This window comes from Ambystoma mexicanum, chromosome 9, assembly GCF_040938575.1.
Source record: "Ambystoma mexicanum isolate Mex_15411 chromosome 9, UKY_AmexF1_1, whole genome shotgun sequence".
NCBI classification, from domain to species: domain Eukaryota; kingdom Metazoa; phylum Chordata; class Amphibia; order Caudata; family Ambystomatidae; genus Ambystoma; species Ambystoma mexicanum.
In genome coordinates this window covers 248,140,320-248,161,087 of record NC_090931.1, presented here as the reverse complement: position 1 = coordinate 248,161,087, position 20,768 = coordinate 248,140,320, and the positions used below count along the sequence as shown (strand labels likewise).

The 20,768-nt window shown below is 45.0% G+C and overlaps 1 protein-coding gene across 1 annotated transcript in view; it reads left to right on the top strand.

Moving 5' to 3' along the window:
- Positions 1 to 10,512, top strand: part of EI24 (EI24 autophagy associated transmembrane protein) — a 512,064-nt gene extending 501,552 nt beyond the window's left edge. The window contains exon 11 of the mRNA XM_069614548.1: positions 6,708 to 10,512. Coding sequence (XP_069470649.1) covers positions 6,708 to 6,870 — 163 coding nt within the window. The 3' untranslated portion in view covers positions 6,871 to 10,512. The remainder of the gene's footprint in view (positions 1 to 6,707) is intronic.
- The last annotated feature ends 10,256 nt before the right edge of the window (positions 10,513 to 20,768 follow it).

Genomic DNA, 20,768 nt, shown 5'->3' with positions numbered 1-20,768 from the left:
ACATTGCCCACTGTATATTTTAAAACAATGATGGGCTATTAGGCATGGCTTTTAACCATGCACATTGGTATTTTTTTAACACTAACCAACCACTAGCTATGGCCTTTTGTGCTGGCCAGTGACCCCCAGCCTTTGTCATAGCCAAGTGCAGGGCCTAAATTGTTATTAAGGTACTCAGAGTTTTCATGAGCTAACGTATAAATTGTTATTTCTAATTTCATTATTGATTGTAAGGATCTCATGTTGGCAACAATAAAGACAGACACAAGTGATCACAGTTCAAGGGTGTTTATTAAACTGTAAATGCATGGTGGAAACACGCCTAACCTAAATCTAAGGTGGGAGCAAGCTTCGACCATCAAATGAAAAATATAGCAGTCCATGTGGCATCTTATCAAAGTAAAAGGCCTATACTAAAAGAAACGATTGGCAAATCCTTACAGCTAATTACATAAAGAGTGTGGGATGAGGTTTACAATAAAGATTTGAGCACAGGAACAAGGTGGGACTCCTGAGCACTGCACACACTCGAGCTTTCTCAGCATGAGATAACCATTTCGATTCAGGTATCGGGTCCGCCTAGGTCAAGTCTCTTGCCTTCCAGGAACTGATTCAAAAAATATAATCCAATAAACGTTCTTTCTGAATGAATCTCCACAAGTGCCGGGGGGACAATCCTCTTCCCCTGTTCTTTTGTGATCTCCTGTCTGCTAAGTGCCAAGGGGGACAATCTAATTCTCCTGGTCTTTCATGTTTCTCTGAATCAGGCTCCGGCCCCTCAATTTTTTCAGCCTCCCTCTGCCGGGTTCACTAGGGCTCTCGTTCCTACGCTTTCTCCTTTTTATATTCTTTGGGTGACAGCCTTTCACCCTAGGATCCCCCTCTTTCGGGCTCATATTCCTCTTGTCTTTTGGCCTCCCTCTATCGGGTCTACGATGGCCTTTCACAAATCTTAATGTCTTTTCAAACAGTTCACTGTAGACATCCCTCAGTCGGGTTCACTTTACTGTCAACACACTGTTCATAGGGGCTTTAGGCCTCACCCTCTTTTGTTAGCATCCCGCTGTCGGGTTCACTCTTGCCAACTTTTGCTAAACAGTTCACTGTGCACAGCCCTCGGTCGAGTTCACTCTTGTCAACATACTGTAATTCAGGACTTTAGACTTCACCCCCTTTTATCTGCATCCCTCCTTCGGGTTCACTCTTGCCAATCTTGTCATTCGTATCTTTCTCATTCATTTCTTGGCATGCAGGACTCACTTCCCTTCGCTTCACACAAATCTGTCAGCCAAAGACTTTCGACTGTACGGAGGATTTTGCAAAACCCCTGTATGACCATTTTGACCCCTTTTTGCCTTTTGTCAAGGGCTTCTGGTTATGGTAGTTTTTACCATCGGGTAATCGCCCAGAGTTTCCTGAATGAGCACCCATGTGGGGCCGGACTCCTCTGTTGCTGGTTTTCTCGCTTTTCCAACAATAGCTCTTTAAGCCTTTCACAGTTCAAATAAGCTGCTTGCTACTTTTGTTCAACACAGTACGGTTTCTTATTGACTCTCCCCTTGACTCACCAGCTGTGATGGACCGCTTGGCTTTCTTTCTCTTAGGAGTCAAGATTGGTACCACAGAGCCAAGAGTCTCTCCCTGGATTGGTCATCAGCGGAGGAGGATCTTGTGTACCGTTGACATCTGATGCAACACACGCTGGCTATTGCTTGCTGTCTTATGATCCCTTCTGCAGAGGTTTCACGGGCCTTGGTCGGAAAGGGCAAGGACACTTCTCTACTGGTCACCCTCTCGGTATGCGCCATGTTTCTCCTCCTCTTGAATTGCCATTTTGAGTTAGCTCTCACGTCGTGAGATCTGCCTTGCTCGACTTGTGCTCTTGTGCTCCACCTTTAATCCCTGTGGGGAAGAGAAAGGGCTGTTGCGAGTGTGTGATTCTGGTCAATTGCCTGACTTTGCCTGACCCTTTTATTAGGACCAAATTTAGTGTGTTTTCTTAGTTTTACATATCTCATAACACACAGCATCCACAGTATTTCTTTCTAAACCGTGTTACTGTCATACCTTGGAAGTTTTGCTCTTAGAGACCATTTCTTTGCCTTTTGCTGAATTGCATTCTGGTAGTTGTAGTCTCAGTCAAGATGGGGGTGGGAGGTAATGCCACAATTGTACACTTTTTGCCTAACCTAGTTCTATAAGAATCTATATATTGGAGTGACTCTATGGTATGTGTACTTTTCAAGTTAGCTTTATTAAGCAGAGTATTGTTAAAAGCCAGACATGGGAGTGAGGAGGGGAAATGATGAGGGCAACTAAGTCATGAGTATTTCCACACAATGTGGCAAGTGAGTTTGCAATCCTGGACACTGGTGCAGTTCTTTCCCCCTGATTGTAACTGCTTTTCAGGGCACCAGTAAAGGACACGTGGGTGTACAGCATAACTTTTTTTCAGAGGGTGGACGCAACCCCTTTTTTTTGAGGTTGGCAAGCTTTCTCAGGTGTTTGGCTACCAGGATTTTACTCCGGTTGTCATGTTCCCAGTGCAGAAGCTTACTCACAAGACCAAAAGAACTTGTTTCGTATTGGAATTTTGGTTTCCATGGAATATTTCACTACAGATAGCTTGGTTTAAAAGGTGAGAACCTTTTATACTTTGCCAGCATATTTATTGGAACATTTCCTCTCTCAGGTTATTTTTCTGGTTTTCATTACTTTTTTTTTAAAGTTCAATGCAATTTCGTCTTGTGGCCTTTCGTCTAAGGAGTAGGTCTATTGAACTACATTTGTATTTCACTTTAAGATATATGTTCATTTACTGTGCATATATTCATGGGTGCCAGCTTGTGATTTGCGCTATGGGGCAAAAGTACCTCAGTATCTCATTTTTGCAGCTGGTAATTTTTTCCCCTTTTGCATGCTGCTTAAATGCAGTTAGTTGGGGTTGTGCGATGTATGACAACAGTCACCAAGAGACCAGCCATAAAACAAGGGTCTTATAGCGCGCTGCTTAACCAAAGTGTGTGATCCTTGGGAAATAATTTAATCTCACATTAATTAAAAACATTGGGAGTTCTCAAAACCTAGATATGTTTACAGCTGCAGTGACATTGTGGTGAAAGGTCACTGGTCTCCAATCCATGCCGTAATTAGGACCATGCTAGTGGTGTGTAAGCGTTCTTACAATCTATGCAATAACAAAACCCTTGAAATTCAAGGAAAACACTTTAGTTGCAGGGACGCTAAGGTGAGCAATACATTGTAACAAGATCTTTAAAATTCAAGGAAAAAACGTTTGTTACAGTGACGCTAAAGTGAGAACTTAACGCTACAAAACCCCTGAAATTCAGCTAAAGCCACCTTAGGTTTGTGCCCCATGTTGGGCAGCCTATGACCACAATGATGAAATCACTAATTACACGATGTATGAGAACACTAATGACGTTATAAATCACATCACTGATGACAACACAAATTACATTGCATATAACTGATTACATCAATAATGGAATTAGACATAACATGATTTATGAGTTAGCTCATGAAAAGTTTGATGACCTTAATAACAATTTAGGCCGTGGACTTGGCCATGACAAAGGCTTGGGTCACTGGCTAGTAACAAAAGCCATAGCTAGTGGTCGGTTAGTGTTAAAAAATCCTAATGTTCTTGGTTAAAAGCCATTCCTAGTGGCCCATCACGGTTTTAAAATATACAGTGGGCAACGTTGAAAGCTGTAGTCGGTGGCCATGGCTGAAGGCCATAGCTAGTGCCCATTAATATGTTAAAATATACAGTCGGCATAGCCAAAGGCTGTGGCCACTGGCTAGTTTTGTGTTGAAGAGCATGGCTAGTGACTGGTTAGTGTTGTAAATTACACAGTGGGCACGGCCGAAGGCCATCACTTGCTGCATTTTATTATTTTAAAATATAAGGCGGACATGGCCAAAAGATGTACAAATTGCTCACAGTCAAAGGCCATGCTAGTGGCCCATTTATATGTTCAAATATATAGTGGGAACAGCCAAAGATTGTGGCCACTGGCCAGTATTGTGCTAAAGTTCATGGCTAGTTCCTTACCCGTGTATAAAATGTACAGTGGACACTGTTGAAAACTGTATCCACTGGTAAAGGTCAAAACCTATGGTTGGTAGCCTGTTAGTGTTTTAAAATATTCAGTGTACATGGTTGAAGGTTGCGACCACAGTCCATAACTGAAGGCCATGACTAGTACTCTTTCATGTGTTAAAATATATTTGGCCCTGCACACTGACCATGGCTGAAGGCGATGCCCAATGTAAGTTACTGTTGTAATGTAATTAGTGATGTCATCCGTGATGTGATCTGTGATGTCATCATTGTGGTCATAGGCTGCATAACGGGATGCAAAGTTAAGATGGCTTGAGCTGAATTTCAGGGGCTTTCTTGTGGTAAGTTCTCACCTTAATGTCCCTGCAGCTAAAGTTTTTTTCCTTGAAAAAAAATTGACAAATATATATATATATATATATATATATATATATATATATATATATATATATATATATATATATATATATATATATATATATATATATATATATATATATATATATATATATTGTGTGTGTGCTTATATAACTTGTAGTTTCATACATTGTCGTTACTATTACTATGTACATGCTGTGAGAATTGTGTGAGCTTCCATAAAAATCGGAGTCCTAATCAATTCTACTTTGTGTAATCAAAGAATAGTCATAGGCGCCCTTCTGCGAGAATAAACACGGCTAAATGACCCATTCTTTGGGAAGGTACGCACCCGAGAGTCCGCAGCCACACTTCAGCTCACTGTACCTTTTCGCAGAAGTTAAATATCCATTTGCATATCAGTCTTTGACCCACCCACATGGGTTGTACAGTACGAAATGCTATGGCAATTCTCTTCCGAACAAGAGTACCAACAGCAACCCCAGACATGTGTTTCAGTCTTGTTCGGCCTCATCAGTGAGGTGGAGCTGTTCTTCTCTGTGCACATTGAGCAAGGGGTCCACATCTTGATGACCCTAGGAAACCTTAAACAATCAAAAAATTGTCCTAGGCATCGCTCTGCGAGAACGAACACGGCTAAATGACCTGATCTTTGGCAAGGTTCCCACTTGAGAGTCTGCAGCCACACTTTAGCACACTTTCACAGAAGGGAAATAACCATTTGCATATGTGTCTTTGTCTACTTTGTGTGTAATGGTGCTTAGCAGGACTTCTTTCTTAGCAATTTGAGCTCTGTTAGTGCGATTTATCCTACAGAGGGCATTGTTGCATCTAGATCCTTTGGTCTCAATGAGCATATTCCTCACTGCTTCGTTTTGGTTCTTACTAGCTTGTGAACTTCATTATGATAAGTTTAGGTCCTAGGAACATAAATTGTTTTATCTCTTTTGAACACAGGCTTGGCTAAACGGATGTGTTTTGACAAATCAGTGTGCAGTGTCCTGTCCTTTAGCTCTAGGGTCTGATATCTATCTTTGTTGCTCTTTCATGACCTCACTACTGCAATTCAGGTCTGAGATGTTGCTCACCCACCCTTGCCTTAAACAATCACTGCATGGCATTCAGTCTTTTGCTCTGGGATGTTGCAACTTGGGATGTGTGCGTCTCTCTGAACAGGTCTGGCTGATGTTTTCTCCTGAGGGGGTGGGGGTTTTCATGCTTCAGAGATCGCTAACCAGATCTTGAGGCCTACATATACTGTGTATTCAACTAATGTAAAGGGTTTCAGTCATTCATTATCATTATAAATACTTCTTATATGTTAACCTAACTAATGTGAAATAATCTATCTATCTAAGTCTTGTATAGCGCCACTAACCCGTGGGCCTCAGGGCACTTATGATGATGTATCTATTTAAGGACACACGGTTATGTTCGTCTATAAGGTATATGCATTATGGCTTACTGAAGCATGGCTACTAGTGCCTCACTGGGCCTATGCAGGAAAGCATTCTTTATATGGGACTGCTTGCTTTTACACTGTGTGCCTTTTCATAGTGACTTTTGTAGCTTATATTTTTGCGCACGTTAAGGGCTTTGGATGTGCTCTCCAATGTTGCTGTACTCCCCAACAATACGTTATGTGCTTATTAGTTTCTGTTTAATTACTTTGTGTTATGTGTTTTATTTAATATTTGTATCTGTTCGTATTATACACTGTTCTGATACCCCTGTCTGGTGGTACTCTGTACATTTTAATATTAATATTGATAAAAAACGTCACCACCTCGTGGCATTCCTCAGAGATAGTCACTTTAAAATACGTCCACATACATTTTTAAAAACACACAAATCCATCCACAAATGTTCAAGGCAAAAAAAATGGTCACAGGCAGCCTGCCAAAAAAGATGATCATACAAATTAAGTCCCGCTCGCAAGGAATTCAGAAAACACAAAAAGATATCATGTTGGTTTTAAGGGGCACTCCCATTTCACTTAATTGGAAGCATACGTCTCGGTATGGTGGTAGTGGTCAAGTAGGACCGCGGGGTTTTATGAAGCTAGTGCTATTTTCTATGTTTACACATCTGATGAGGGTTTCTGGGGCATTTCTTGGCTAGAATGTCTCCTGTTCGTTCAGTTTGTTAGGCATTTTTCAAGGAGTGATTTAGGGACTTGAATGTCTGTAAATGTTCTGTATATTATAATTATATAACGTGTCATATGTTTTTGTGTTTGCAGCCACTTTCAACTGCGCCTCTTCTCATTGGTTGTCTTCCTCAGCAACAGACTTTTTCACAAGACTGTGTACCTGCAGACCACCTTGAGCGGCTCATCTTCATCTGAGAGGTTTTCGTCACCCCACCCTTCTCCTTCCAAACAGAAGGCCACTTTGGGACATTGAGTGGCAAAGGAACTAGTCGCCTTGTCTGGCGCTTGTGCTCGTCTTGACACAGGGAATGTCAGGATCTTTTCTGCTATCTGGCCTGGTGTATGTCCTTTCTGTATTTCCTTTGTCACAAGTCGCCAATTACACCCTGCCTTGGCATTTGTTACTCTGTTGCGCCAAGAAGTATGGACCGAAATCTTGCAAAACAAAAAAATTATAATTCTTTCCATCTTTGTGAGTTTGGAACACAGGTTTTTATGTGAATGGTGTTTTATAGTGTGTGTAAAAGATTTGTGCCTGTAATTGTTTTTGTATTTCCTGTGCCATGTTACCCCTTCTGCCCCCCAAGGAAAGAATGGTTAAATAGCAAGTTGCATTGACCTTGTGCCACTTTCGGAGCGTCTACAGCTTTGAATTGCTCAGCTAGTGAATGGGAAACGGTGGTTGGTGTTGTAGGGATTCTTAGTTATGAAAACCAATTGGTTTGTGCGTCGCCTACATTATAAAAATGTGTTTTGGTTATAGTGGGTTTTAATTTCCATTTTTTACCATGTAAAAAATGTAAGCAATGTGTCAACTGTTCCCTTGATGGTATTCTTGAGATCTGAAGGACTACAATAGCATTCTCTCCATGGACCTACCATTCTAATTGCCAGCTTTAAATGAGTGTGTTTATATTACAGTACACTGTAGGCTTCTCTAAGAAACTAATGTGAGGCCCAATGTATGCATTATGTCCATTAAGAAATCAGAAAAACTCTAAAGAGGTTGTTTTCTTTCTTAACAATGATGGCTCAAATACGTGTTCAATGGTTATACACTTTGTGGGATTTATTTCTTTTAAAACAGTTTTTTTTGTGTGTGGTTTGTCAGCGTTTCTTCTGTTGTCGTCTACTGAAAGCATTCTTATTCCAAGCTTTACCCCAACATTACCACGCATAAAGAGCATTATAACGTACCTGCTTTCCCTGTCATTAACAGGCTATGGTGCCTGTTGAAGCAACAAGCTTTTAAACTAAACTTTTTTTGAGAAATGCCCCACAAGGGAAGTATTACTAGCCTCCTACGATTGGGTATGCCCCAAAATATGTTTTGGTGGTTCAGCAGAATAAATGCTTTTTTTGATTACTGTGTGATTGAAGGTGTGTGCTAGTTTCCTTTAGCATGTGAGTTGGTTGTCCTGGTGTACACTGTAGAATATACAACCATGATCACACTTGTTGCTCATGTGTTGTATAAACGTTGTGAACAGATTATCTTTTTATTTCTTTAAGGTACCTTCATCAGGTCCAAGGGCATGTTGGACAGTGTGGAAAGGTGTGTTGGCTGTTTTGGGTCTGTTTCCAATGCAGCGGAAGTGCCAAGTGGATTCCCGAGGATTGAAAGCCTCTTAGAACGTGAGAAGGCAACTTGGAGTTGCATTTTGTCTTAGAGTGGCATAAATGAAAGGAAGAATGGATGATGCAGGGGACAGCTACAATGTAAGCTCAGATCAAATCTAATAGCACTTTTGGTAGATGTTTGGTACTGCATTGTCGTGGAGATCAAGCAGCTAAGGCTATGGATCTGTATTGCTCTTTGGTTACCTTCCTTCAGCTCGAGCAGCACTGGCTTTTCTGGTAGTGTGTGCAGACCAATTGCCAAGGTTGGCACCTACTGTGTAATTTCGGGGACAGAAGAGCCGACATTGAGAATAAAATAGTCTTTTAGACGTCTGTGCTTACTGTTTATTAATCAGCCTACTGTGGATTAGGGCATCCAAAAGCAATGACCAATCAAAGGAAAAGGGCAAAAGGGTATGACCCTTGCAGAAGCCTTGTGCATAATTAGGGAAAGTAACCAAAGAAATATTTGTATGCGACCCACCTCTGCTTGAAGATTGATAAAAAGTTGGCCTAAAGAATAATTTACTGAGTACTGTATGTCTTAATCGGCCAACAACTAGATTGCCCCATACTTCTGTTAATAAATTGAAATGAGTGTGCCTGAATCCCACAGGAAGCCAGCTTATCTATTTGTGTTCCACATTACAAATGCACCATTTTAGATATAAGTAGTGAGGCTGCAGATTCATTGGCTTGTTGAAAAACCGCTCCAGAATTGTTTGACCTCTAGAAGGCTATCCCCGTAGATGATCGAAGCAGTCTGGCCACCGGCTTGATAGTATATCAAGCTTTGACCAACTAGCTTGTGTGATTCGGTTAAGAGCTATGTGTTACCAAACTTTTCAATGCCATATTTGCAGTCAAATTCAGTTTAAAAAAGCAAGCTCTGTCATGGTCTGCTTTTGTAGGTTTGAGCTGGGGATTCATTATTTCATCTACTTTCAACAGCGCTGCTAGGATTTGGAAGTGTGAGGAAGTAGGTCAAGGTGGCTTCTGTTGCTAATAACATGCCGGAGCAACAATCCACATGTTTAATGTGAGGATGTGTATATAGTCTAGGACTCAAGTTTCATCCTTCATGCTTTGATTTTAATCTACAGAACAATATTTGTAGTGTGTATTCCCCCTTTCGATCTGAAATCACTTCCAGACTTCAAAGGCCCTTTGGTAATAGTGTTTAAACAAACTGGTTAGTCATTTTGGACTATACTCTTTCTCGACCAGCGAGATGCTTGTAAGCACCTTTTCTTTTATGTCAAGTGTTTTATTTTGTTAATTTTTGGTGCTAAGATGTCTTATCCGTTACCTCATTAAATGGTTGCATGATGGTTTCCGAATAATGCTACCCGAGGGCTAAGATAGCTGACAATGATTTTACATTCTTCCATATGTTACTGATTCCTTGTGTGAGAAATATGATGGGCAACAAAATATGCTTCTTAAATGACTATGTAAACCTGAAATGTCTACTAATGGTGCCATTGACCCAATGCATTTTAGCCTGGACATTTATTTTTCCAGATATTCTCTTTTGCTGTTGCCCTTCTTGGAACATAACTTGATTTGATGCAAACACATTTTAACAGCATTAAGTGCACAGAGAATAGCTGGTCATTCAATGAATGGTGTAGTTGGCATACCAAATCAGAAATTGTTGTTAATGAGTGAAAGAGGACAGTTGAAGCAAAAGATAAGATACGTGTTACTAACCGTGCCCTCTGAATTAAGGTAATCATGTAGCAGTAGGAACATGGAAACACGCGCAACTTATGACTCATTGTGGTGAGATTTTTGCCAGAAGAGCATCTCCAGATATTGTGCAGTATGAAGGGACCAGAAATTTGAATTTGACAACTCTTATGCCACAGTGAGAATGCCTACAAGCAGTGGGAAATGTGTGTATGCCTAGTCAGCATTTTACAGTCAATATTTTTAGAGTTAACATACCTTACTGTACATTTTGTGTATGGGCAAGTGGTGAAATGTAGAAGGGGTGGAGCAGCCTCTTTCCTCAGGCTTCAAGTTCTGAGAACACACATTCAGAGAAATGTTCATTGGAAGTGTGATATCGTAAATGCAAGAATAAAGCTTTCTTTAAGATACATATACATCTATTTAAATCACTGTTGATAATTTGGGAATGAAAAGATTCAAATGTTTTGAACATGTTAATTGGGGACAGTCAAACGAAAAGGATCAACCTTCCAGAGCCCTGCAATTTTAATTCACACTTGTTGAAATAAAGTACAACCAATGTTTGGTCTCTTTGCTACCCTTTCTATTTTCTTTTCTTTCATGTTTTCATTTATTATCTGGACATGTACGATCATCTTTGAGATTGTAGCAATGTGTAGGGTGCTAGTGAAAGTCACTGGGCTTTTCATGCTTTGGGTGGTGCGTTTAAAGTGTTTCTGTCACTTTCCCAAATAGCAAGGTGTAGTTGTATCCATTGAGCTTGGATGGCAGTGGGAACATGTTTCCTGACCATGTACATCGGAATTTCCTTTTTAAAGTCTTGTAAGACCAAGGACTAGACATGCAATATATGAACACAAAATATGAATTAAATACAGCACATCTATAGGAAAAACAGGCATTATAAACAATCAGAAGAGAGAACAAGTAGTGAAAGGGAGGACATAAAGGTAAACAGTGAGCCAAACTTGAACAAGAAAGACACATAATAATGTAAAATCCTTCTCACACATAAATTATTAAATGGGTCTCATATTGCATTATAAGTGAGTTTTTTTTCGTTTGAAAGACACCTTTTCCTTTGCTGACAATAAAACCATAGCATGCGTGCATTCTTCGTGCAATAGCTTATCTGAACTCTTCCATTTTCTTGGACATTATCAAAGCTCTATACAACCAGTATTTCGTCTCGTATGACGTATTTGGAATCAGTGACAATTGACCCAAAATAATGAGCCATTGGCGACCAATGAATATTGCAGTTTGTCACTATCTCTGCTTCCAATCCCAAGCAAGATTTTGAGAGAGGCGGGGAAGATGTTTAATGATTTCTTGTGGGGTGCAAAGAAGAGACCCTGTGTCCCTATGAAGATTTTGAGACTTCCGGTCAAAGAAGAGACCGTCGGAGCCTGTGAGGTCTTCGAAGAAGACGTCGATGACATCGGCGCCATGTCCGTCGAGGGACTCTCTTGAGGCTCTGCCTCCGAGGAAGCTGTCGGCGCCGAGGCCGTCGAAGGACACGCTCGGGGCACCGGCCTCGAGGCCTGTGTCAAAGCCATCGGCGCCACGCTCGACGTCGACACCGATTCCGTCGACGCCTTTCGAGGAGGCTTTATCGGAAATACCCCAGAGACCGGTGGAAACCCAGAGGAAGGCTCTGGCCAAGTCCAAAAATGTGGTTGTGCCTTTTTCTGTGCCCTCATCCAGGGATTTATTCCAGCCTCTTGATTATACTTCTGAGGTGGATGTAGGGTCTGAGGAAGGTTTGGTTCCTGATGAGGTTCCTGACAACCTCTTATCTGGTCATAGCCAGATTGAAGACCTGCGTCAGTCTTTGCACGACGCCAGTGGTCTGGACACCTCTCCGGAGGTCGAGCTCAGTAGGCCTGAGTCCGGCACGTACGCCGAGTCTTCGTACCGGCGGCTCATGTTGAGGGTGACGGAGTACTTGGGGTGGTCTGCGCCACCAGTGGATTTTCTGCAGGACGACCTGACAGATATCTTGGACCAAGGTCCACCAACTGACCCGGTACTGCCATTCCATATGGCCTTGCAAAGAAGGGTGGCGGCGGCTTGGACTGCTCCGGAGAGTCTCCCGGCAGTGGGTAAGTCGTTGCCGAAAAAGTACCACTCAGCCAGTGGCGACCCCGGCTACTTGTACATGCACCCTACTCCGGAGAGTTTGGTGGCGCAGGTGGCTACGGCCCCAGCAAAACAGGCGTCATACCCTACCATCCCTCCTGATAGGGGCGACAAACATTTTGATGGTTGGGTGAAGAAAGTCTTTTCTTCAGGGGGTATGTCTTTGAAAGCAGCCAACTCTGTGTGTGCCTTAGCACGTTTCACTCACACCCTGTTGAATTGTGTTTTGTTAGCGGCTCAACATATTCCCGAAGGGGAGGAACGGGATGGCTTTCTTGCCCTTGTTCAGGATGGCAAGGATGCCATGTGTGAATCCGTTCAATCAGGTCTGGACGTGGCAGACTGTGTCAGCCGGTCCATGGCGGCGAGCACCGTGATGCGCAGATTTGCGTGGTTGCGGAAGTCAGGGTTTGCTCCTGATGTACAAGCGCGGCTTCTCAACATGCCCTTTGATGGTGAACATCTTTTTGGCAGCAAGGCTGACGAGAGCCTTGAGAGGTTGCAGACCTCAAAAGCTGCAGCAAAGTCATTGAGCGCTGCAGTCCGCCAAACCTCCGCCTTTTCGTCCTAGGGGACAGCAATGGAGAGGAGTTCCTTTCGATACTACTCTACCTTTGGTAGATCGAGGGGAGCTGCAAGTCAAAGGGGCCAACGTAGGAGTACCACAGGTGGAAAACAAGGTACTCGAGGTGCCAAGGCCGCTCGGGCAGTTGTCTCTTTGCCCTCGGGCACAGCCACAGCCGCTTCAGCTCAGTCATGGGGCCATGTCCCATGGTTCGCCGGTTGGGGGAAGGCTGTCACAGCATCTTGTAGAATGGCGTGCCATTACTTCAGATGTGTGGGTTCTGGAGATCATAGCCCACGGCTACTGTCTTCCTTTCCGGCAGAGGCCTCAAGACAATCCACCAGGGAAGCTCTCTTTGAAGAGTCTGGATCCGCTCCTTGCGCAGGAAATCAAATCCCTGCTGGAGAAAGGCGCCATAGAACTGGTGCCTGTAGCGTAGAGGAACAAGGGATGGTATTCCCCATATTTGTTTATCCCGAAAAAGGACGGGGGATTGAGACCCATCATGGACTTGCGTGGTTTGAACAAGCTCCTCAGGAAGGACAAGTTCAAGATGGTTACTCTCTCTCAAGTCCTCCAGGCCCTTCAACTTCAGGACTGGTTGGTGTCTCTCGACCTCAGGACGCTTACTTCCATGTGCCGATTCATCCCAAGCACAAGAAGTATCTGAGGTTCGCGGTTGTCGACTCGCACTTTCAATTTCGGGTCCTGCCGCTCGGATTGACCTCCGCCCCGAGGGTTTTCACCAAGCTCATGGTGGTGGTGGCAGCGTATCTCAGGAAAGGGGGGATTCATGTCTACCCCTACCTGGACGGTTGGTTGATCAGGGCGTGCTCTTGGATCATCTGTCAGTCACCTGCCACTCCCTTCACAGGCTGGGCTTCTCCCTCAACTTAAATAAGTCCCACTTGACTCCAACCCAGCGGCTGCAGTACATCGAAGCAGTGCTCAACACATCCCTGGGACAGTGTTTCCCTCCCCAGGTGAGGGCTCATCACATTCTGCAGATGGTGCACAAGTTTCAACATGCCCAGAGTCTCCCGGCGTTCAAGTTCTTGATGTTGCTAGGCCTCATGGCATCCTGCATTCTTCTGGTGCCGGAGGCTAGGCTGCAGATGAGATCTCTGCAGTGGGCTCTCAAGATGCAGTGGTCACAGTCCTCCAGCAGGATGGCGGATCCCGTTCAGGTGCCGTCCTCGGTCGCTCAGGATCTCCTGTGGTGGGCCGTCGAAGGCAATCTGATGAAGGGGGCTCCATTTTGGCTACCCTGGCTGCAGGTAATGACCGTGACGGACGCATCCCTGACGGGATGGGGAGCTCATGCCAACGAGCTGACAGTCAGTGGTCATTGGTCTCAGTCCGAGTCCAGATTCCATATAAATCTGTTGGAGCTGAGGGCCATCAGGCTAGCCCTGAAGGCTTTCTGCCGTCCATGCGGGGGAAGAATGTCCTGATTCTGACGGACAACACAGTGGCCATGCACAACCTCAACAAAAAGGGGGGGGGCAGGGTCACTTCCTCTGTGCAGGGAGGCAATGCAGCTCTGGTTCTGGGCCATCCAGCAGGAAATTTCGATCTCGGCAGTTCATCTGGCCGGAGATGAAAACGAGGCGGCCGATGCTCTGAGCAGGCAGAGCACAGTCTCTCACGAGTGGGAGCTGGCTCAGGAGATTCTCCTGGAGATCTTTGCATTTTGGGGGACCCCACAAGTGGATCTCTTCGCCACCAGTGTCAACCGGAAGTGCAAAAGATTCTGCTCGCAGGAATTTCCTCCAAAAGGAGCCTTGGGGGACGCGTTCGTAGTGGGGTGGTCATTCCCACTGCTGTACGTGTTTCCTCCAGTCCCCGTCATTCCGCAAGTGCTGCGGCGGTTACGGAGGTTCGGTTCCCGAGGGATCCTCATTGCTCTGGCTTTGGCCCGGAGAACGTGGTACCCGGACCTTCTCGACATGTCCATCTGCCCTCCACGCCGTCTTCCCTACCGAGACGATCTGCTCTCACAGGAGGGGGGTCAGTTTCTCCATCCAGAGGTCAAGTCTCAACCTTCATGCTTGGCTTCTGAAAGGTTGAGGTATAAGGATTGGGACATACCTGAGGACTTGATGGAGGTGTTGCTTTCGGCCAGAAGGCCTGCAACAAAGTCCCTGTACCGTTGCCGTTGGGGAAAGTTCTGCGACTGGTGCAGGGTTAAGAATGTGGATCCTTTTTCATGTGCCATTCCTGTGGTTCTGGCTTTTTTGCTTTCGTTAGCCCACAAGGGCCTGCAAGTGGGTACCATTAAAGGTCATCTGGCGGCGCTGTCCATATTTAAGCACTCGTCTGAGGAGTGTTCTTATTTTAAGATTCCTTTAATTTCTCAGTTTCTGAAAGGGCTCACTAATGTGTTCCCACCGTCACCTTTCCAGGTGCCCGGTTGGGATTTGAACCTGGTTCTAAAATTCCTAATGGGTGCTCCATTTGAGCCTTTGCATTCTTGTCCTTTGAGACTGTTGACCTTTAAAACTGTATTTTTAGTTGCGGTTACTTCCGCTCGCAGGGTGAGTGAGTTGCAGGCACTATCTGCTAAGCCACCCTTCAAGGTGTTTCATAAGGACAGGGTTGTCCTTAGGGTTTTTCCTTCTTTTCTGCCGAATGTTGTACGAATTTCATTTAAGCCAGAAGGTCATTCTTCCGGCGTTCTATCCTCCTCCACATCCTGGTAAGGAAGAGGAGAGGCTCCATAGGTTGGATCCTAGGAGGGCTTTAAGTTTCTACATCTCATGCATGTCCCGGGTCAGAGTGGACGATCAGCTCTTTGTAGGATACGCTGGAAGGCGTTTGGGACAAGCTGTTACTAAGCAGACTTTGTCTAGAGGGATTATCTTGACAATTTCTGAATGTTACCACTTAGCGGATAAGGACCCTTCAGTAGGCTTACGGGCCCATTCTACCAAGGGTGTGGCTGCCTCTACTGCTCTGCAGAGGGGTGTTCCCATTCGTAACATTTGTGAAGCAACCACATGGGCCTCTGTCCATACTTTTGTAAAACACTACTCCCTGGATTCTATCCAGGGGCAAGATTTGGCCTTTGGCAAGGCGGTCCTTTATTCTGCAATTTAAGTGGGCATTCTAAAATTCTAAATTCTTTTCCCTCCTCCATACGTTGGTACTGCTTTGGGAGTCTGTCATAGATGTGGAAAACGTCGGAGGAACCAATCCCTTCGAAGAACAAGTTGCTTTCTTACCTGGTAACGTTCGTTCAATGGGATGTTCCGACGACGTATTCCACATCATACCCTCCCAGCCTGCCCCGCTACAGAATTTCTTATGCGATTGCAGCTTACGTTTCCACAAGGTTTTCTGTGGTCATACTGGCAGAAGATTGGTGCCGCACTTTCTGGGTAGAAAACTACAACTGAGGCTACGGGCGTCGTGCGTCCTGCTTATGACATCCGGTGACGTCGGCTCGACGGAGGCTCTCGAGGACAGCTTAGACGCCATCGACGCAGGAGCCGAAAATTTTCCGTAGCAGCACAGCTGTGGTGATTACCTGTCATAGATATGGAATACGTCGTCGGAACATCCCATCGAAAGAACGTTACCAGGTAAGAAATTAACTTGTTCTTCTGGTTGCTCAACTGCACCGGTTGAAGAGATCTCTTCTATTCTCCAGACAAAATTGTGCTGTCCATGAAGTCCTCTATTATGGAACAAGCAATATTAATTGGACTAGGTGCCATTCTTGGTCTATACTTCCCAAATGTTTGAACCCAGACCTTTGCACCCTTAAAGAAATAACAATTTTTGGGTAATGTCCCAACTGATCTGTTCTAGTTCTAGCACCAGTCCCAGGGAAGCATCCAGTGCTGAATCATTTAGAAGTGCTAGACAAAGACTCTAACGTCTGAGTGTCTCTCTTAGGCAAATCTGGTTCCTAGCAGCCTACAATATTCAGGACTGGGCAGCTCTTGACACATTTGCAGATTCCCGTCCTCCGGAAGCCCAAAAGGCACTTTTCTTGGGAAATAGGCTACACATTTTCCTTACAGCAGCTTCAAGTCAAAAAATACTTAGCGAACACGACCTACAGACTTATTAACAGCACACTGTTTAGGAAAAGGCATGCCTACCTGAAGTTTTTCTCTGTGATTTTGATATGTCAGATAAGGTAATGATTTACCTTTTTTGAGGTCGACCCTCCTCTCCCCATTTGCAAAATATGCCCTGTACTCTTGCAGGGCTGTATTTGTATGTTTTTTTTTGTTTTTACCACTTTGCACCATCTCAGGGTTTCGACCTTCTGCCTTCAATGCCCTTATAGCCAGTAAAGTGGCAAATAATAGACTTCCTCCTTGTGTTCAGATGGTCCAAGAGTCTTTCCCCCCACCCTCCCCTTCGGAAAGTTGTTTCAAGAATAATGGAATCTGCTCCAAATTAAAAACATGCATCTCTTCCGCAAGCAATATTTCTCCAACCACATCTATCTGACACCCGAAAGGGATGCAGTCTGCTCCTTTTGAGCTTTGGACAACATTGAATAATCCCCCTATTTCCTGAACATCATCGGGCAAGTTCTTCCTTTGAACATTCCATCTACACCTCTTTCATCATTTCACAATGAAAAAGTTATCTCCAGAGTTGTTGCAAGAGATTCAGAATCGACTCTTGCTAGGCAACTTAGAATTGGTTCCAGGAAGCAAGAAATGGCTCTGCTTTTGCTCTTGCTACTTCATCATTTGCAAAAAATCAAAAGGAATCTGATCCTTTCTCGATTTTTCCAGATTCCAGCAAGTTTCTGGTCCGGTATTTTCTGCATGACAACTGTGGCCCAAACCTTTGAGGCTCTTCAACTAGGAGATTGCTTAGTGCAGCCTCCAAAGTATTGACAAAATTCCTCTCTGTTGTAGCAGCCCATCTTCACCAACAGAACATTTAAATCTACCCATGCTTTGATGACTGGTTAATCATAGCCCGCTCTTCAGATGAGAACCTATCCAGTCTTGCTTTGGTTTTTGAGGTTCTACATGGCTTAGTATTTTCAATCAACCAGACAAAATAATGTCTACTCCCTCCTGTGGCGGTGCGTCACCTAAAACACCACTTTGAGTCCTGAGGTTGGTACCAATGGTATTTCGTTTTGGATAAAATACAGACTAGTTGCCTCTTGAAGAAATTCGCCAGAGTATTCTGATAGAATGACCTGACTGTAGGTCAAAAGGGCTTTGGGGACTTTTGGCTCTAGGGCTGTCCTTTGCTTTCTCGTCACCCTTGGTTTACTGCCACCCTAGCCCAGTCCTCCCTAATCCCAATTAGTACTAGAGCTTGGTAATCCGTATTGTCTGTATTTGGATATCATTGGTTTCCCTAGGATGATGGCTGTCTGACTCCCTAGACCCTTCAAGATCTCCCTTCCCTGGCCACACTTGGTGTTCTAGGGAGTATAGGGAGTGTGCCTTTGTGTGCTTGGTTTGAATTGCTCAGCTTGCATGCCCAGTCTCACCTTGCCCTCTTTTACACTGGTCTCCCACAATGCTATCCTCCCTCACCACGTGACTGTTCCTCCGATGTTACACTCTGCCTTCCTACTTCTACCCTTTGATATTACTATATTTTCCTCCTCTCACTTTCTACCTTCTGTATTTCTCCACTCACTACTACTACCACCACCTCCAACTTCTGCATTACTACTCACTCTGTTGTTACCTCTCTTCCCTCCTTCCTACTTCACCTCATTGTCACTACTACCTTTGCACCTACAACTACTCCTACTCTAATACCATTACACTACTGCTGCTCACTAGTGCCACCTCTCCTCTGCTACCACTGCCTCTCTACCACTACTGCGTCCCTTCTACTACCTTCCTCTCTTACTACCACACACTACTACTGGCACTACTACCACCCACCACTTCTTACTCTCAATAACTCTACTACTGCCACTACCTCTCCTCTACCACTACTTCAGTCACTCCTCACACCCACTCCACAGACCCGCTCTCCAGCAACCGCCACACTCTTTCATGCTCAACTCCTATGGTCTTTCGGAGGTCTTCCTTCCTCCTGTCCTCACCCAACTAACTCCTACCAAGCAATTCCAAGACTACCTTTTAAATAGCCCACCCGCTCCCACAAATGGCCAACTACCCATATCCAAACACTTACCTTAGTTTGTGGAAGGGGAGTGCTCGGGGAGGCTCAAAAGCCTCGGATAGAAATTATAATAGTCTCAATGGGACTGTTATCCCCTGCTATTATACCTTTCTGGTAGGCCTATATTAAATTTTGATAGCCCTAGTGGTTTAGTGGATTCCATTAATATGGCGAATCCCTGGTGGTGGAGTGGAGTGGAGTTTCTTCTTGCTAACACGGGCATCCAGCCGGTCTGCTTGCCGGAACTGTGCTTTTTTTCTGTGTTGCTGTAGGTCCTGGTGGTCCCGCCATGCGATCCCTACCATGTGCCCCATTTTCTCCCTCTGCAACCGATCCGCAACCCCTGCAGCTGGTCCCAGAGTCGCGCTCCCTTTTGCTTGCCACCTATTGAAACGGGTGTCTCCAGCTGGGCCTGCGACAGCAGCTCTGGCGTCCTGCTGCTACACTGCACCCAGGACCGGCAAGGAGGGCCTGGCCACATTCACTCCATCACCTGACAGGGTGTTTATGGTTGGGCTTCCTCCCTCCCCATACCTGCCAGGGAGACCAGCCCTGTCACTTACCTCCTTTTCTTTGCTGTTTTCCCTGCGGGTCGCTGTCCCTGCTTTTACTCTCCATTCATTACTGGTGGCTCTGGGTGGCTTGAATTATGGGGTTTCCTGGTCACTGAGAAGATATATGGCCCGGTCCCCACTGGTATAACACTTGCTCGTCCCATTTACTCACTGTCTCACTGGGTTTTTGGTTGGCCCTTGGCGACCCAGGGGCTTCACCCATTAGCTAAATCCAGGAATCTTCTTCCCAATAACTAGATTTGTTTGAAGGTTTGGGTTCAAAATGTTATCGCCGACCTGGAGGGGAACTCTCATTGTAAAAATGAGACCCATGCTCCGTGGGCACATGTTGCCTTTGGGCTGGGGCGAAGAGATGCAGGCAGATGCTGGTGTAATTGCTTCCAGAATCTAACCAGACCCAGACATCCTTCCAAAGACCTTGACTCGTATCCTGAAAGTATCATGCAGCAAGTCCCCTTGTTTATATAGCTGCTGATGTGGGAGCTGTCCCCTTGTGGGTTTTCTCTTTTACTTTGGGTTTTGCCCTCCTCCCTGGAAGTTTTGTTTCAGGTCCGAATATTTGGAATGCAATCCAAGTTGGTCTCTGTTGACCCACCATCGCTTCCTATCCCAAACTGTATCTTCCCTGCCAGGTCTTCCTTCTCGAAATCTTCCGGCAATTGTTGGGATAGCATAGTCCTCAGTTGAGCTATGTGGTCTGGGAAGTGTGGTGAAACTTGGTGCTGCAATCCCCACATGAGACTTACCCAGGACTTCCTGGCAGCGGTAGCAGCACTGCATGCTGGAGCGGGAAGGTGACCGCAGTGGTGCCATGTGGAGGAACAATGGGGCATCCACCCCTCAGCATGCTTATGCTGGAGCACCGGAAGTTGGGACGGCGGCATGCCCCGCGGGATGGAAATGTATGAGATGATGACAGAGAGACTCTGCAGGACCTCAGAGGAAAGGCCCTAGCCATTCCCTTCGACAGTTTGGAACACCCACTGCAAATGGGAGGACCAGGGTAAAAATCCCTGTAGAGAAACCTGGGGAAATATAAGGAGTACTTTTATAAAATAACCTGAGCCCCAAGGACTGGACAACTCATACTTAAAAGGACCCCAGGATAAAACACGAATACATTAAGGAAACTTAACCCACAATTGAACTAATAGAAGTTCAACTGGCCAGTGGAAAAAGAGAGCCTACCAAAGGAGGACCAGAGTGGAAACACCCTGCCATCCAATCCTGTAGGCAGGGCTTTCCACCAATCAGCAACCACCAGGATTAGGAGGAGTCTGACTACAAAAGCAGAACCAGCCCATTGTGAACTTATCTCAGTCAGGCACGGGTTCCCTGTACTTCTTTCCAGATGCTGGTGAAGGAAAGAGGAGCTGTATCCTGAAAGAGGAACTGCTGCCTCGGTGAAGGAGCCTTGACTAG